Source organism: Hyperolius riggenbachi, chromosome 12 (assembly GCF_040937935.1).
Source record: "Hyperolius riggenbachi isolate aHypRig1 chromosome 12, aHypRig1.pri, whole genome shotgun sequence".
Lineage (NCBI taxonomy): Eukaryota > Metazoa > Chordata > Amphibia > Anura > Hyperoliidae > Hyperolius > Hyperolius riggenbachi.
In genome coordinates this window covers 173,492,470-173,510,405 of record NC_090657.1, presented here as the reverse complement: position 1 = coordinate 173,510,405, position 17,936 = coordinate 173,492,470, and the positions used below count along the sequence as shown (strand labels likewise).

The window sequence follows — 17,936 nt, the reverse complement described above, 5'->3', positions numbered from 1 at the left end:
CAACACTAGGTACACCCCATTCCCAATTATCCCTTACAATAGTGCAAACACTAACCCCGTGTCACCCACATATGAGAAGCCTGCTGTTTTTTGCTGCTGGTGAGCAGGGATAACTGGGAGGGGGGGGGGGGGGGGGGGGAGTGTTGGGCCTTTAAAGGGGTTATTTCGCGAAAAAAGTAGGCAGTTAAAAAATGTGACAGATGACAGGTTTTGGGCCAGTCCATCTTTTTAAGGGGGATTCTCAAGGCTTTCTTTGTTTTCAACAGCATTTCCTGAACAACAGTTGCAAAATCTAACTGACATAATAGTGTGCAAGTGATTATGGAGGCCGGCTGGTATCTTGCTATTTTGGCAGTTAAACTGCTGTTCAGGAAATGCTGTTGAAAACAAAGAAAGCCTTGAGAATCCCCCTTAAAAAGATGGACTGGCCCAAAACCTGTCATCTGTCACATTTTTTAACTGCCTACTTTTTTCGCGAAAGAACCCCTTTAACCCTGGTCTATGTGTACATACTGCTCCTAGAGTGTGTTTGTCACTAAAAGGGTGCTAATCACTCTTGTTACTAAAGCAGACTACACTCTATATTCCATTTTATTCATTAAGGTGCAATTTATTTTGGTTCTTTGGGATCTGATTGAGAAGGACCTGAGGACTGAGCGCAACTATAAGGGAAAAAGTGGATTTGATGGTCGTGGTTGTCTAAATAGTGCGCACCACCGAACTCTGAATAAGTGGATTGTGTGGTAACCTGTGACTTAGGAGATTGTGAAGCGCAACCTGTGGGTACTGTATTGGGTTTTGTATTCCGAATGCACCAACATGTCCGACTGGTTCTTATTCCTTCTAGCCTTTAATAGAGGTCTTGGGCCTACAATTCTGGCAGTTTTGTTGTCCTTCAACAAAATATGCCAGTGTTTTTTTTCCAATAATTCCTTCAATTTGTCCCAGTGACCACCATGTGTGGTAATCAGTCTGGGACAATCGTCCCCTTGATCTTTCTCTTTTTTTCTTAATAACAATCGTCTATCAGTGTGCAAGGCTTTATCCATGGCAGTTTTCAAGAGTTTATGAGGGTAACCTCTAGCCCTCAGTCTACTCTTGAGATCGAATGCTTCTCTTTTGTAATCTGTGACTGACAAACAATTCCTCCTAATTCTAAGAAATTGTCCAATCGGTACCGCTCGTCTTTGTGAAATAAGGTGGGTACTCTTATAGTGTAATAATAAATTACCTGCAGTTTCCTTTCTGAAAGTAGTGGTAGTCAGGCTGCCATCCTTCCTTGTAATTCTAATATCTAAAAACTCCAATGTATTCATTGGAGTTTGTATTCAGCCTATACTGGTAGTGTGTAGCAGAGGGTTAATGCCTGCGAGATGGGAGAGACTTTCTCTGACCCGTAACATCCAAAGCATCTGTACTGTCTCCCGCATTTCCTTCAGCGATCCCCACCACAGCTATTTTTAGCAGCCCAAAACAGACAGCCCCACCTACCCCCCTTTATCCTCGTGATGTCACATGCGCCAAAAATATAACAAGGTCAAGAATGTGGTATGCTGACCCCCCTTCACGTTATCAGGATGTCTTTCAAACTGAACGCCACTGGAATTTAAAAAAGGAAACTGCATTTAGTCCTGAAGAATATTCTATATAGCTGCCATAAGCACCTTCCTCTGCCTATAGTACCGAGTATTTCACTGAATAGCAGATTCTGCTGGGGAGATGTAGAGGTCGCTCAGGGCTATGTACAACAGAGGATTGCTTGCAGAAGAAACTGCTGTGATGATGTCATCAACGTGCTGCTGACCTTCACACTCCAGAAGCTTGGCTTGCCTCTGTGTTTGGAGAACATTAAACAGTCACAGGTCTTATGGAAGATATGGGGGACCTCTTCATACTGGCCTTCATATCAGATGCGGTTAAAGTCTATCTTTTGGCACAGATCCATAAAAATTCCATCTAAAAGCTTAGTACAGTAGATTTTCTTTATAGTAAACTCTGATATAGTAAGCCTTTGGATATAGTAAACTCAGTCCTCAGGTCCCAGCAAATGGATTTGTATAAGTATACAATGTGTGACCAATTCTGATATAGTAAACTACTTTTCCTGGTCCCTTGGAGTTTACAGTTTAAAGGGATTCTACTGTATTTAGAGGGCTCAAATTATACTTTTTCTTCGAGTAAAACCAGGTAGCTGCAGCTAAAAAGCGAAACTTTTTGAGTGCATGATCAGAGGTAGATTTATTAAGGTAGTAGGTTTCAGGCTGCTGCTGTTTTGAATACATTGTCCTGCTGTTCAGACTGCAAAAGGGGCAGGCCCCAGACTCCATACTTCAGAAGATTGTAGCCTATAGTAGTAACAGTCTGTGGTTCAGGAAGTGGTGGATGTCCGGACTTTATATGGCATGATCGAATAACAGAGCATCTCTGCCAGGTGTTGTGCAGTCCATCAAATTCTTCCTTTGTCTGCCAGCTCTGACTGCTGCTACTTCCCACCATCTCACCCACCACCACCAAATATCCCCCCCCCCCCACACACACACACACACACACACCACCACCACCATCCATGTCCCTCTCCACCATCCAGCACTCCCTCTATACGCCTCTCTCTGTTTGATCTTCCTTTGCTTCTTAGCTCTCTATTCTGCACTCGCCGTCTGTCTGTTCTCCAAACATATCCAAACGTAGCTCATCTTTTTTTACATTTTCTTGATTCTTTTGAATGTAGTGGGTTGCTGGGAAGCTGAGACCAAATTCTATTTTATCAGAAATCCTGCAGTGTTCCTAAAGGCATCCTGTCCCATTTTCCTACATTTGAAGCCCTTCCTGACTGATTTCAATGATTGGCTGAGACATAACCCTATTCAAATGCAAATCAAACACTATCAAAAGGCAAACAATGTCCTTCTGATATAAACAAATGGCTATTCTATAGGATGCAAACCATGGTATCTGCAGCTCACATTTAAACATCAAGAAATTATTCCCCCCATTTTTTCACTTTTGAACACTTTTATAGTCCCCCCAGACTCCTGCCTGTACTGAATGGCCACATTATGGTAATTCTTAGAAATACTGAGAAGTCATAAATATGTGAGGAGGAAGTGTTCCTGGAAGAGGCATCTATTATGAAATATGGGCTGTTTTATATCTCTATATATAACTGCTTATAGTTGGTTTCAGAGCTCTGATGTGTGGTATATACACAATTATTAATGTCTAGACCCCCAGGGTCATCACTAATGGATATCTGCATGCTTTGTGTCATCCACAGACTGAAGATGAGTCACATGGTGGAAATCATGCCTCTATCTTCACGACCCAGAAATTCCAACTTTACAAATTTAAGATAGACAAGAGAAGCCCCTGGCATTTACTTCTGCCAATATCCATACTAGGGAGACTTTCTCTTGTACTGTATAGGCAGTAGGGATGATCAGAAAAGCCTCCTAAATATCCAGATCTTAAAGAGGAACTTCACCAAAAGACCCCAGTAGGGAACAAAGAAGTGCCCAGATGTGAATAGGCCTCTGCTCCTGGCTGTTTCTTGTTCGGAACTTTTATTGGCCTGAGGAAGCGGGCTCTGACCCGTGAAACGCGTTCCCTGTGCTAAATAAATTTGTTTTTGTCTTATGAGATTGTTGTCATTGAGTTAAGCCACCTCACCTTATTTTTTTATATTATTGTTTTTAACTCGTTTTTTTCACATCTGGGCACCTCTTTATCTATATTGTGCTTTTGTACCCCCCAGCTCGCCAAGGTTGGAGGGGTTCCGCTCTGGCCTCACACCTTGTGAGAGCCAGTAAGTCTTTTCTACCAAGGAGAGCGACCGTACCAAATCCAGTGTGGACACCCCGAGTGGAGTCAGGTGTATTGTCTCCACCTGTTTCTAGAGGTTGGTTTCCTCTATTGCAACCCACCTTTGTGAGTAGCCTCTTTTGTCTGTTATTTCTACTCATCTACCACTAACATATTACGCTATCTGGGCTCCCGTTGTATCTTTTTTTCTATAGGGTGTCAAGACATCCCACCAGTGGGGGGGGGAGGGGGGGATTAAATCAAGACATTGCAAAGTGAGAAGTAAAAAAAAATAGAAAATGGATTGAGATATGATTGATATTCGCCATGTAACCCACTCATGTTGTTTGATGCATTGTGAGCCTGCAGGTCAACGTATTTACTGCGGGCAGGGAAGGGAAAAAACAAAAAGCAGCAGCAGATACTTACTCTAAGGCAGTGATGGCTAACCTTGGCACTCAAGCTATGACAAAACTACAAATCCCATCATGCCTCTGCCTCCCCGAGTTATGCTTAGGGCTGTCAGAGTATTACAATGCCTCATGGGACTTGTAGTTCCACCACAGCTGGAGTGCCAAGGTTAGCCATCACTGCCCTAAGGAGAGGGAAGGCTCTGGGTCCAATAGAGCCTTCCCTCTCCCGGTCCCCTCATTCCAGCAGCAGCTCCCCCATTAGAATTCCCTGCCATGGGGGATTTCAGAAGTCTTTGGGAGCCAAGTCCTCCAGAAGAAAGGCGGCTCCATACTGCGCATGCGTGAGTGTGAGAGATGGCGCTCGCGCATGCGCAGTATGGTAGCGGCCCGTCTTCGGAGCACTCAGGCTCCCGAAGAATTCCGAAGCCTCCGTTGCTGGCAGAGAGCAGTATTTGACTAAATTGGTCTGATACTACTATGGGGAGCCAGCGCTGAAACTGAACGGGCACCGGGAGAGGAGAGGGAAGGCGCTCTATAGGACCCAGAGCCTTTCCTCCCCTCAGGTAAGTATCTAGCTTTTTTTTTTTTTTTAAGAAAACAATTCCCATTGACTTTAGAGTGGATCTGAACTCTTGCACAGGACAGAAGGAAAACCGAGAGAAATGTACCCTGTATGTATTTAGAGAATTTAGCCTGTCTAATTCCCCCTCATCTGTGACTGATCACCACCCTAGTTTGATCTCTCAGCTGTGTTTCTGGCTGCCTTGGCAGAGCAGCTAATTTGTAAACAGGATGTTAACCCTATGTCTGCTTCCATGAAAGTGTGAAGTAGACAGACTGCAGAAGTTCTGAGTTCAGGTCCACTTTAACCATTACACTATCCAGCCACCAGATGAGCACTGGAAATGGAGGACATCTGGACAACCAACACAAAGCATCAGCAATCTGTGGCCAGTGGCCACTCCACACTTTCAGGACCTATTGGTGGGCCGACCCAGTCCACAGTCTCTTTATTTGGCCCTCTACTGAGTGGTGATATAGCCAGATAGATCACTGATCCTCTCTAAGGAGAGCTGCTATTACAAAAGTGTGCAAAGGTATTTGCGATTATACAGGTTGGAGTGAGCAGATGATGTCTCCCACAATGCATCACTGCTGAATATGCAAATCATCCTTTGTTGTGCCTGTAAGCTAACCACACCCCCGGAACCGCTGGAATGCAATAATGTGTCAGCTTGTTAACCACTTAACGACCGCCTAATGCCGATAGGCGTCGGCAGGTCCTTAGTGGTTTCCCATGGAAACGAGCGGCCGTTCCATATCAGTTCACGGAGGCTGTCTTCGTGAACAGTCTGCGAGCCGCCGATCGCGGCTCGCACGCTAAATGTAAATACGCGGGGAAGAAATCCCCGCTGTTTACATCATACGGCGCTGCTGCGCAGCAGCGCCGTAAAGGAGATCGGCGATCCCTGGCCTCTGGCCGGGGATCGCCGGCATTTGATAGGCTGAAGCCTATCCTAAGCAGCGCAGGATGGATTTCCGTCCTGCGCAGCCCAGAGGGAGGGCGGAAAATGCTGCGGAGGGGGGCTTTGAGGAGCACCCCCGCAACACAAACATAGCCGGCGGCGATCAGACCCCCCCAGCAGGACATCCCCCTAGTGGAGAAAAAAGGGGGGAAGTCTGATCGCCCTGGTTGAAACCTGATCTGTGCTGTGGGCTGGAGAGCCCACGCAGCACAGATCAGAGCAGAATAGCCTGGTCCTTAAAGGGAAGGTTCAGGGAGGGTGGGGAAAAAATAAAAATCAATTTCCACTTACCTGGGGCTTCCTCCAGCCCGTGGCAGGCAGGAGGTGCCCTCGCCGCCGCTCCGCAGGCTCCCGGTGGCCGACCCGACCTGGCCAGGCCGGCTGCCAGGTCGGGCTCTTCTGCGCTCCAAGTCCTTGTACTTCTGCGTCCCACGCCGGCGCTCTGACGTCATCGGACGTCCGCCGGGCTGTACTGCGCATGCGCAGAACTACTGCGCATGCGCAGTACAGCCCGGCGGACGTCCGATGACGTCAGAGCGCCGGCGTGGGACGCAGAAGTACAAGGACTTGGAGCGCAGAAGAGCCCAACCTGGCAGCCGGCCTGGCCAGGTCGGGTCGGCCACCGGAGACCACCGGGAGCCTGCGGAGCGGCGGCGAGGGCACCTCCTGCCTGCCACAGGCTGGAGGAAGCCCCAGGTAAGTGGAAATTGATTTTTATTTTTTCCCCACCCTCCCTGAACCTTCCCTTTAAAGCGGATCCGAGATGAAAAACGAACTATAACAAGTAACTTGTCTATATATCTTATGTACAGTTTAGATAGTTTAAACAGCAAATCTGTCTGCATACTGCTTTAATAGAATATGATTCTTTCTTCCTGTGATACAATGACAGCAGCCATGTTGTTTGTAAACATTACACAGAGGCAGGCTTATCTGCACCATCAGCACTCAGACTGAAAAAAACCTAATCCCCCCTCCTCCTCCCCTCTGCCTCTGAAATCTCTGGCTAGTAATACCTCCCCCTCCTCCTGCCCAGACTGAGCTCCCATGAACCCTTGCTTACTGCCAAGGCTCTCTGAAAACTGTGGGTGGGGCTTATTTAGTTTATAGGGAATTACAGTATTAAAAGAAAAACAAAAAAGTATTTGGCTTGAGGAATGCCCTATAAACGATAGGAAAGGAACACAACTATGCAATGAGTAAAAGTTCATCTCGGATCCAGTTTAAGTGGTTAAATATACAGAGCCACAATAATGCAACATGTATACAGCCAGTTTCAGATTTCTCTATAGAGAGCTGCTATTAATGACTAGAGGTAATCACTGACCACTACTTGTCTTCCAGGCTCAAGAACTCAATAACCTCATCTCCTGCCAACCTACTGCCCGTGACGCCATAAGACTGGAGGTGTTCCTGCCACCCCGACCACACAAGGAGGGCAGCCAGGACCGTCTGCGTGGGCTGGAGGTAAGGACAGCGGAGCTGCATATCACTGGAGTCCTGCCACGCCCGCCCGTCTCGCCCTGGGCATAGATAGGGGAGGTTAGAGTGAAAATTGGGTAAGAGAGGTAAATGAACCAATAGTTTACTATTGGCAATACCTTGCGCCTACTGCGTCGGGGGAGACGCTGTGTATTAGGCCGGGGAGACGCTGTGTACGGGGAGACGCTCTGTAAGGTGTCGGGGGAGACGCTGTGTACGGATTGGGGAAACCCTGTGTACGGGATCAGGGGAGACTCTGTGTACGGGATCAGGGGAGACTCTGTGTACGGGGTCGGGGGAGGCGATGTGTACGGGGCCAGGGAGACGCTGTGTACGAGGCTGGGGGAGACTCTGTGTACGGGGTCGGGGACACGCTGTGTACGGCATCTGGGGAGACCCTGTGTACGGCGTTGGGGAGTTTCTGTGTACAGGGTAGAGGAGACGCTGTGTACGGGGCCGGGGAGACGCTGTGTACGGGGCCGGGGAGACGCTGTGTACGGGGCCGGGGAGACGCTGTGTACGGGGCCGGGGAGACGCTGTGTACGGGGTCCCGGGGAGACGCTGTGTACGGGGTCCCGGGGAGACGCTGTGTACGGGGTCCCGGGGAGACGCTGTGTACGGGGTCCCGGGGAGACGCTGTGTACGGGGTCCCGGGGAGACTCTGTGTACGGGGCCGGGGAGACGCTGTGTACGGGGCCGGGGAGACGCTGTGTACGGGGTCCCGGGGAGACGCTGTGTACGGGGCCGGGGAGACGCTGTGTACGGGGCCGGGGAGACGCTGTGTACGGGGCCGGGGAGACGCTGTGTACGGGGTCCCGGGGAGACGCTGTGTACGGGGTCCCGGGGAGACGCTGTGTACGGGGCCGGGGAGACGCTGTGTACGGGGCCGGGGAGACGCTGTGTACGGGGCCGGGGAGACGCTGTGTACGGGGTCCCGGGGAGACGCTGTGTACGGGGTCCCGGGGAGACGCTGTGTACGGGGTCCCGGGGAGACGCTGTGTACGGGTCCCGGGGAGACGCTGTGTACGGGGTCCCGGGGAGACGCTGTGTACGGGGCCGGGGGAGACGCTGTGTACGGGGCCGGGGGAGACGCTGTGTACGGGGCCGGGGGAGACGCTGTGTACGGGGCCGGGGAGACGCTGTGTACGGGGCCGGGGAGACGCTGTGTACGGGCCGGGGAGACGCTGTGTACGGGGCCGGGGAGACGCTGTGTACGGGGCCGGGGAGACGCTGTGTACGGGGCCGGGGAGACGCTGTGTACGGGGTCCCGGGGAGACGCTGTGTACGGGGCCAGGGAGACGCTGTGTACGAGGCTGGGGGAGACGCTGTGTACGGGGTCGAGAAAACACTTTGTACGGCATCTGGGGAGACCCTGTGTGCGGCGTCGGGGAGTTTCTGTGTACAGGGTAGAGGAGAAGCTGTGCACGGGGCCGGGGAGACGCTGTGCACAGGGCCGGGGAGACGCTGTGCACGGGGCCGGGGAGACGCTGTGCACAGGGCCGGGGAGACCCTGTGTGCGGCGTCGGGGAGTTTCTGTGTACAGGGTAGAGGAGAAGCTGTGCACGGGGCCGGGGAGACGCTGTGCACAGGGCCGGGGAGACGCTGTGTACGGGGCCGGGGGAGACGCTGTGTACGGGGCCGGGGGAGACGCTGTGTACGGGGCCGGGGGAGACGCTGTGTACGGGGCCGGGGAGACGCTGTGTACGGGGCCGGGGAGACGCTGTGTACGGGCCGGGGAGACGCTGTGTACGGGGCCGGGGAGACGCTGTGTACGGGGCCGGGGAGACGCTGTGTACGGGGCCGGGGAGACGCTGTGTACGGGGTCCCGGGGAGACGCTGTGTACGGGGCCAGGGAGACGCTGTGTACGAGGCTGGGGGAGACGCTGTGTACGGGGTCGAGAAAACACTTTGTACGGCATCTGGGGAGACCCTGTGTGCGGCGTCGGGGAGTTTCTGTGTACAGGGTAGAGGAGAAGCTGTGCACGGGGCCGGGGAGACGCTGTGCACAGGGCCGGGGAGACGCTGTGCACGGGGCCGGGGAGACGCTGTGCACAGGGCCGGGGAGACCGGGGCCGGGGAGACGCTGTGTACGGGGCCGGGGAGACGCTGTGTACGGGGCCGGGGAGACGCTGTGTACGGGGCCGGGGAGACTCTGTGTACGGGGCCGGGGAGACTCTGTGTACGGGGCCGGGGAGACTCTGTGTACGGGGCCGGGGAGACGCTGTGTACGGTGTCGGAGAGACGCTGTGTACGGTGTCGGGGACACGCTGTGTATGGGGCCAGGGAGACTCTGCGTACGGTGTCAGGGAGACTTTGCGTACGGGGCCAGGGTGACTCTGCGTACGGGGTCGGGGGAGACGCTGCGTACGGGGCCGGGGGAGACGCTGCGTGCGGGGCCGGGGGAGACGCTGCGTACGGGGCCGGGGGAGACGCTGCGTACGGGGTCGGGGGAGACGCTGCGTACGGGTCGGGGGAGACGCTGCGTACGGGGCCGCGGGAGACGCTGCGTACGGGGTCGGGGAGACGCTGCGTACGAGGCCGCAGGAGACGCTGCGTACGGGGTCGGGGAGACGCTGCGTACGAGGCCGGGGAGACGCTGTGTACGGCATTGGGGCATCGCTTTCCCTGTGTCTGTGCCTAAAATTAATTGCTATATTGCTTAAAGGACGAGTCACAAAACGTATCTCATGAATTATCTCTCCTTATCTGTTTTTCACCTAATTTATAGAAGACAACTAGACCTCGTTTACATTTAATGCAGTTTTTTTCACCCTGCGTCTGCATGCAAAAATGCATTAGATCCGGTAGCTAATTTTTAAAGCAAAACATTAAAGGAACACTATCAAATGCGTACGTATGAAATCACCGCCGGAAGACTTGGGCGCAGGACACAGCCGGTATGGCTGATCCTGCTCCTGCACAAGTCCCGGCAGCGTTAATTACTATTTTCCCTCCAGGTCCAAGTGGATGGTGAGCAATTATGTAATTCAGCTTCTAGCTATTGTTGGCGGCCGAATTACAGTGTCTTAGAAGTAACGTCAGCTCCGTCTTCTGACGGCGCTGAAGTTACTCTCTGTGTGCCGCTATAGCCGTGATTCCTATTACGGTGTATGGTGGCACCGGCTGCGCCCAAGTTTCCTGTGCTCTAATCGACATGTTCGCTATCAAATTCCTCCCAACTTTTGGAGCCAAGAAAAAGAGACACCAAGACACGCCACTGTCACATCTTCAGCCACATCCCAATTTACTCTCAGCGTGTTCCCCTCCCCTATAAAGTTCCCTGGTGTCTAGTGGACCCCCTCCCTCCCCTATACAGTTTCCTGGTGTCTAGTGTCCCGCTTCCCTATACATTTCCGTGGTGTCTAGTGGCCCCTCTCTCTCCTGGATAGTTTCCTCATGTCTAATAGACCCCCTCCCTCCCCCATACAGTTCCCTGGTGTTTAGTGTACCCCTCCCCTATACATTTTTCTGGTGTCAACTGCTCCCATACAGTTTCCTGTTTCTAGTGGTTCACCCTCCCCTATACAGCTCCCTGATGTCTAGTGTTCCTCCCTCCCCTATACAAGTTCCCTGGTGTCTAGTGTTCCTCCCTCCCCTATACAAGTTCCCTGGTGTGTAGTGGACCCCCTCTCTCCACTATACAGTTTCCTGGTGTGTAATGGACTCCCTCCCTCCTCTATACAGTTCCCATGTGCTTAGTGGTCCTCCCTCCCTCCCCTGTACAGTTTCCTGCTGTCTAGTGGTTCCCCACCCTCCTCTATATGCTTCCTTGGTGTTTTGGAGGCAAATCACCCGCTTTGTCATTACAGTGGGATCAGTGTGCAGCTGCGATCCCTCTGCTACCGCTCTACTCAGGACATTGTGGAAGGTGCCACGGGACCATACCTCCCATCCTGGGACAGTCCCGGCAAAATCAGGATGGTTAGGAGGCATGCCTGAAGGGAGAGGAATTCGGAGGCAGCCATCTTCATTCTCTAATAAACAATGCCGGTTACCATGACTTCTGTTCTGATGCTCCGCCTTTAGTACTATAAGTCACTGCCCCAGAATGAGCAGCAGGTCAGATGCTGGGTGTGACTCCACTGGCTGCATGCTTGTTACAGGTGTCTGACTCAAACACAACTAAGGCCTAAAGCTCAGCCTGACAGCCAGGCAACTGCCATTGTTTATAAGGAAATAAAGATGGCAGCCTCCACATTCCTCTCACTTTATTCCCCTTTAAAGAGAATCTGTACTGTAAATTCTTACAATAAAAAGCATTCCATTCTATTCATGATGTTCTCCTGGGCCCCTCTGTGCGGTTTCTGCCTCTCCCTGCTGCAATCCTGGCTTGTAATTGCCATTTTTATGCAGTGTTTACAAACAAAAGACATAGCAAGTGTTACCCTGAGATTAGCTCAGTGTGTGAGTCATACAGAGCTTGGAGGGGGCCTGGAGAGGGTGTGTATAGCTTCTAGCTAATTTACAAGCAGCACAGCACATTCCAGCCTGACTGCCTCAGCCTGACAGAGGAGAGACGATTACATCATATAACAGAGATAATACAGCCACTGTGCAAATAGGAAAGGCTGCAGTAAGACAGAGCTCAAAATTTTGTTACAGAGTCTCTTTAAGGTTCGTACAGAGATCTGTAGCAATGATCTTGTGACACAGCCAACCTTCCAATAGTGTAGAGTGTTTGTTTGGTATGAACATTAGATTGCAAGCTCTTCAGGCAGCAGGGGCTGGCATCAGTGCATCATTGTTTTCTGCACTCTACAGTATAAACCTGAAATGGAAATAAGATAAGCCCAGTGGGGGGGAGGAGGGGGGGGGGGAGGAGGGGTTTCATAATCTAGTGTGCGCACTCCTGACTGTTGCTCTGTGTTGTTTTCACAGCGAGAACGTGTAGAGAGCCTCCTGATGGATGATAAAGGACTCCTTACCAATCGTATTCCCTGACCGTGGGCGGGAGCGGAGGGACCGCCGCTCTCCATCGCGCTGTGTCCCAGCACTGCGCCCTCACACCTCTATCTTCTCATTAAAGCCTCTCTGTATGCAGCACTGCCGTTCCTATTGTCAGTCAATACTGAGTTGCTGTGACTGTGACACATCAGACAACCCTATTTGTATCAATAAGGCGCTGCTATGCACTCTGCCTGATTACCTATATGCGTCCTGTAGCTCTGGACTTGAGTGCCACCTACTGGCTGCCTGTCTAATGTCAAGCCAGCATCGTCTTCCCCTGTCTCTGGTCCTGTCAGACGATTGTGTATTCAGGAATGTGTTCTGTGTTCTCATTACTGTCAGCAGCCATCAAAGCACAACTCCCGTAAATACAAAAGGCTTAGGAAGCCCAGATCTGCGTTCCAAAATGGAGAGATTGCTGAGAAATGCAAGTCAGCAGCCTGTTCGGTTGTTAAACACTCTTCTTCATGTTGTTAAGGTGTATCGCTGCTCCTAGTCTTTACTTAAAGGGAACCTGAACTGAAAAATAAAAATAGAAATATACACAAACACATCATACTTACCTCCCGTGTAGTCTCCTTACTGATCTCTTTCTCCTCTACCCTGTCCAGTTTGTCCTCCGTGATCGACTACGACTAGATCTAGTCAGAACTGGAAGAAATTGTTATTAGAAGACAACAGGGGATAAGAGGCGCTCAGATTTGATTAAATGTTTAAAATCTAAAACAATGAAAAATAGTACTTTACTTCAGTGATAACACCAGTTAGGTACAGGGGAATTTTTTATTGGCACTAGACAATGCGTTTCATGAGCTCGTAAGTCTCACTTCATCAGGTCAAAGTTCAGTGCCGGTTGTAGGGAATACCTCACAAAATCCACTCGTGAATGGATAGGCTGCATTCTCAGTGATATCACTGGTCTCTAGTGAATGGATAGGCTGCATTCTCAGTGATGTCACTGGTCTCTAGTGAATGGATAGGCTGCATTCTCAGTGATGTCACTGGTCTCTAGTGAATGGATAGGCTGCATTCTCAGTGCTGTCACTGGTCTCTAGTGAATGGATTGGCTGCATTCTCAGTGATGTCACTGGTCTCTAGTGAATGGATAGGCTGCACTCTCAGTGATGTCACTGGCCTCTAGTGAATGGATAGGCTGCATTCTCAGTGATGTCACTGATCTCTAGTGAATGGATAGGCTGCATTCTCAGTGGTATCACTGGTCTCCAGTGAATGGATAGGCTGCATTCTCAGTGATGTCACTGGTCTCTAGTGAATGGATAGGATACACTCTCAGTGATGGCACTGATCTCTAATGAATGGATAGGCTGCATCCTCAGTGATGCCACTGGTCTCTAGTGAATGGATAGGCTGCATTCTCAGTGATGTCACTGGTCTCTAGTGAATGGATAGGCTGCATTCTCAGTGATGGCACTGATCTCTAATGAATGGATAGGCTGCATCCTCAGTGATGCCACTGGTCTCTAGTGAATGGATAGGCTGCATTCTCAGTGATGTCACTGGTCTCTAGTGAATGGATAGGATACATTCTCAGGGATGCCACTGGTCTCTAGTGAATGGATAGGATACATTCTCAGTGATGCCACTGGTCTCTAGTGAATGAATAGGCTGCATTCTCAGTGATGTCACTGGTCTCTAGTGACCGGATTGGCTGCATTCTCAGTGATGTCACTGGTCTCTAGTGAATGGATAGGCTGCATTCTCAGTGATGTCACTGGTCTCTAGTGAATGGATAGGCTGCATTCTCAGTGATGTCACTGGTCTCTAGTGAATGGATAGGCTGCGTTCTCAGTAATGTCACTGGTCTCTAGTGAATGGATAGGCTGCATTCCAAGTGATGGCACTGGTCTCTAGTGAATGGATAGGCTGCATTCTCAGTGATGTCACTGGTATCTAGTGAATGGATATGCTGCATTCTCAGTGATGTCACTGGTCTCTAGTGAATGGATAGGCTGCATTCTCAGTGATGTCACTGGTATCTAGTGAATGGATATGCTGCATTCTCAGTGATGTCACTCGTCTCTAGTGAATGGATAGGCTGCATTCTCAGTGATGTCACTGGTAGGTTGAATGAATAGATTTTTTTTTTTGCTTGGTGGTTAGACCTAAAGAAAAACTTAATGCAACTAATATTTGGTATAAATAAAAACTGGATATCAACCGTTTTAAATACACATATAGTATATACTGTACCTTTTAACATTAAAAGTTACAAACATTTTTACAAACATGAATTAGAGGAGGCCTTGGATTATACAATTACGTTGATCCCCACATGTGTTTCATTTACAATAGTGAGGCTAAATGGCCATCGCTGCCTTGGCAGACAATCTCTCATATGCCCAGTGAAACTCTCACCCACTTACCTCCCTGTCAGCAGGGCAGTCACATGTGGCAATGCAGGAAGCAGTCAGTCCGCTAACACTTCAGCCCGGATGTCTCTGTCATCCAGCCCCGTCTGTCGCTGCCTTCCTCATTGTTAGCAACCGGGATGGACGGGGGGGGGGGGGGGAGGGGGGGGGCGAGGAAGGGGGGGGGTTGGCGTGACGCTGTGTACTAAGTTTATGCATGCAGAAATGTAGGGATATTTCCAGCTGCACACATCTGCATGGCACATATGTGGACTACTCCCCCACTGTACATGTACGAACAGTCTGGGGCTATTCCCCCACACTGTTTCTTCACCCCGCAAAATGTCGTTCTTGTGACCCATGTAGAGGCGTCTGGCAGTCTGTCTCCTTTACAAGCTTCTGTTGCGTGGTATGATTCCCTCCCCGAGCTGCTGTGTCACTCCCCTGTGTGGTTTAATTCCCTCCCCCAGCTGCTGTCATTCCCCATGTGGTACAATCCCCTCCCCCAGCTGCTGTCGCTCCCCCACCCTGTGGTATTATACCTTCCCCCAACTGCTGTGTCACTTCCCTGTGTGGTATAATTCTTTTCCCCCAGACGCTTTACAGATTGCCCAAAATACACTCACCTTCCTCCACTAAGCACTTTCTGCACAGAGCAGGAGCCATTGCGACTTCAGTATTAGCACAAGTCCATGGACTGGGAGCAAGCTTTTAACACCCCATTCTGCTAGAAACACTGGCGTGTTTAATATGCAGATAAAAAGTCACCAAGCTAAATTGAGAGAGATTTCCAAGTCTGTTAGGCCTCTTGCACACTGCAAGCGATTCAGATTCCGCTTTTTAATCTGTTTTTACTTCCGATTCAGATTCAGATTTGCAGTTTGCTCCCTGCACACTGCAAATCGGAATCGGAGGTAAAAACTGATTAAAAAGCGGAATCTGAATCGGAATCACTTGCAGTGTGCAAGAGGCCTTACAGTGAATTTTGACTTCACATTATGTAGTTTAAAGAGGCCCTGTAGTGACATATAGTAGAATCTAATACTAACATGCACTCTCAAAATAAAAATGTTTTGCTTTTTTGTTTGCATTTATTATTATTAATATGTGAGATTATTTGATAGCAAATGGAAGCTCGGTCTGTCCTTAAAAATTAAAGAAAACTATCAAGTAAAGTCCAGTGATGCCCAACCTTTTTTTGCCCGAGGGCCGCGCTTCATATTAATGAAGATAAATTTTGCAGATCGGAACACATACATACAAAATTTAAATATAATGCTTTAACATTTTTCTAGTAACAGTTAACATAGTGTTGGAAAAGGAAAGAAAAAAACGACAAACCAAGAATTGTTGTACTCACCATTTGATGCCTATTTTCTGGGTTACCTGGGTGTGTGTGCAGAAGCTTTCTCAGGTGATCGCCTCCATCCCCCCCCCCCCCCCGCCGCGCATCACAAATGCTGTGTGAGCTGAGGGTAGTTGAGGCTTACTAGGCCTAGCCGTGGGTGGAAGGTCAGCGTGACGCAAAGTTTTTTTCAGCTTGACCGGCTGGTAGGGTGTGATGTCACACTGTCCCCTGAGATGAGAGGCCGGAGCAGTGGCAGATCATCTGAGAAAGGAGAGATGGAGCACGTGAGGAGAGCCAAAGCAAGAATTCTTGCTGTGGAGGAGGATCGGGGATTGCGTTATAAGTTTCTCGGGTTCTTTGCAGTAGCGCTGTGATGGTTAGAGACTCTTGCCCATTGGTTGCTGCAGGAACCTCCTTCCAATAAGAATAAGGCTGATTCCTATTGTAGGGTGGTTCCTGCAGCAACCAATGGGCAAGAGTCTCTTACTATCATAGCGCTACTGCGGAGAACGCGACTACGCTGTGTAAACCTGTGACATAGTATGACACAGTCCCCGATGCTCCTCCTCCTCAGGACACTGCCGCGGGCCACAAAAGTTGGCTTCGTGGGCCGCAAATGGCCCACGGGCCTTAGGTTGGGCACAGCTGAAGTGAACTATGAGCCGAGGAACTATTACGCTACTAGACCGATAAGGGACTGGTACTGACCGCGTTAGGGCCCATTCACACTAGAGATCGCAAAACGCTAGCGTTATGCGGCAACGATTTTTCACGGTAAATGCATATTTTTACTGTACATTTTAGCACTTTAACATTGCTCAAAAAACACACCAAAAACGCTGCTTGCACTGCGTTTACCACGAGTCGCCGGCGATCACGGCTGTGAGATTACTGCCATATACTTTGCATTGCACTAGCGCTTTTAAAAGCACTAGCGATCGCCGGCAATTCGTCGATCTGCAGTAAACGCCCACAAATCACCCCAGTGTGAATGAGTCCATAATCTGATTTTCAGAACTAATGCTTTTTTGCCAATTACATTTAGTTGTACAATTGCAATTGTGCCCTATTTGTAAAATCACATAACGAGCGCACAGGAAGAGCGACTGCGTTACTATTGCGTTTTTACTGTGTGCTTTGCGTTTAGAGGTGGGTTCGGCAGACACTTTCTCCACTGGCGGTGAAGCGGTTACGCCCGGCTAGCGATCAGTCTGGACGCATTTCTCGGAGTAGCGACTGATTGGATCTTCTAATCATCCAGGGAGTTCTCCATTTTCTCCAACATCGCAATTCAAAGGCATGAAATGTGCGACTTGCAGCCTCGGTTATAGTCTGGCAGCTGTGTGTCATTACTGGAGACCGCACAGCCTTTATTACCCTGATACTTGTCAGTGAAGTGATGTCTGTACGCTCTGGCTCTGCTAGTGTTCCCTTCAGCTTGCCAACCAATCAGCAAACGCCTTTTCATGTCATGTCTCCAGCCACCCTCTGCAGAGATCCTCAAGTCCAGGATAATGTTGCTTCTCTGATGCTGGACTACAATGCTTTTTTGTCTTATGATTGGTACACACAGTGCAATTTTCTGACAGATTCGTTATTTTCAACATGTCCGATCTGATATCCGATCAATTTTCCATTCACTTCTATGAAAAATCGTTCGGAAATCAGATCGGGCATGTTGGAAATAATTGATCTGCCAGCAAATTGCATCGTGTGTTCCTAGCATTATGCCTGCTACACAGCATGCAATTTCCCATCAGATTTCTTGTTGAATCGACCATTTCCGAAACGTCTGATTTGATTTTCGATTGTGTTTCTGATCACTTTTGTACAAAATCGATCAGAAAATCGGAAATGAGATCAGACCTGACGGAAATTATCGATTCGACATGAAATCTAATGGGAAATTGCATGGTGTGTACCAGGCATTGATCATAAAAACCCAAGGCAGATTGTGACCTAAAAACATACTTACCTAGGAAGTGGGACGCCTCTGGATCCTCCAGAGAATTCCTGTGTCCTCCTTCAGACTAGCGCCGCTGGCTGAGAGTCT

General features: G+C 49.8%; 1 protein-coding gene across 3 annotated transcripts in view; it reads left to right on the top strand.

Moving 5' to 3' along the window:
* Window positions 1-12,262, top strand: part of LKAAEAR1 (LKAAEAR motif containing 1) — a 537,492-nt gene extending 525,230 nt beyond the window's left edge. For all 3 annotated transcript variants that reach the window (XM_068261881.1, XM_068261879.1, XM_068261880.1), the window contains 2 exons: window positions 7,082-7,204; window positions 12,098-12,262. In XM_068261881.1, coding sequence (XP_068117982.1) covers window positions 7,082-7,204; window positions 12,098-12,160 — 186 coding nt within the window. In that variant the 3' untranslated portion in view covers window positions 12,161-12,262. The remainder of the gene's footprint in view (window positions 1-7,081; window positions 7,205-12,097) is intronic.
* Window positions 12,263-17,936: the final 5,674 nt, after the last annotated feature.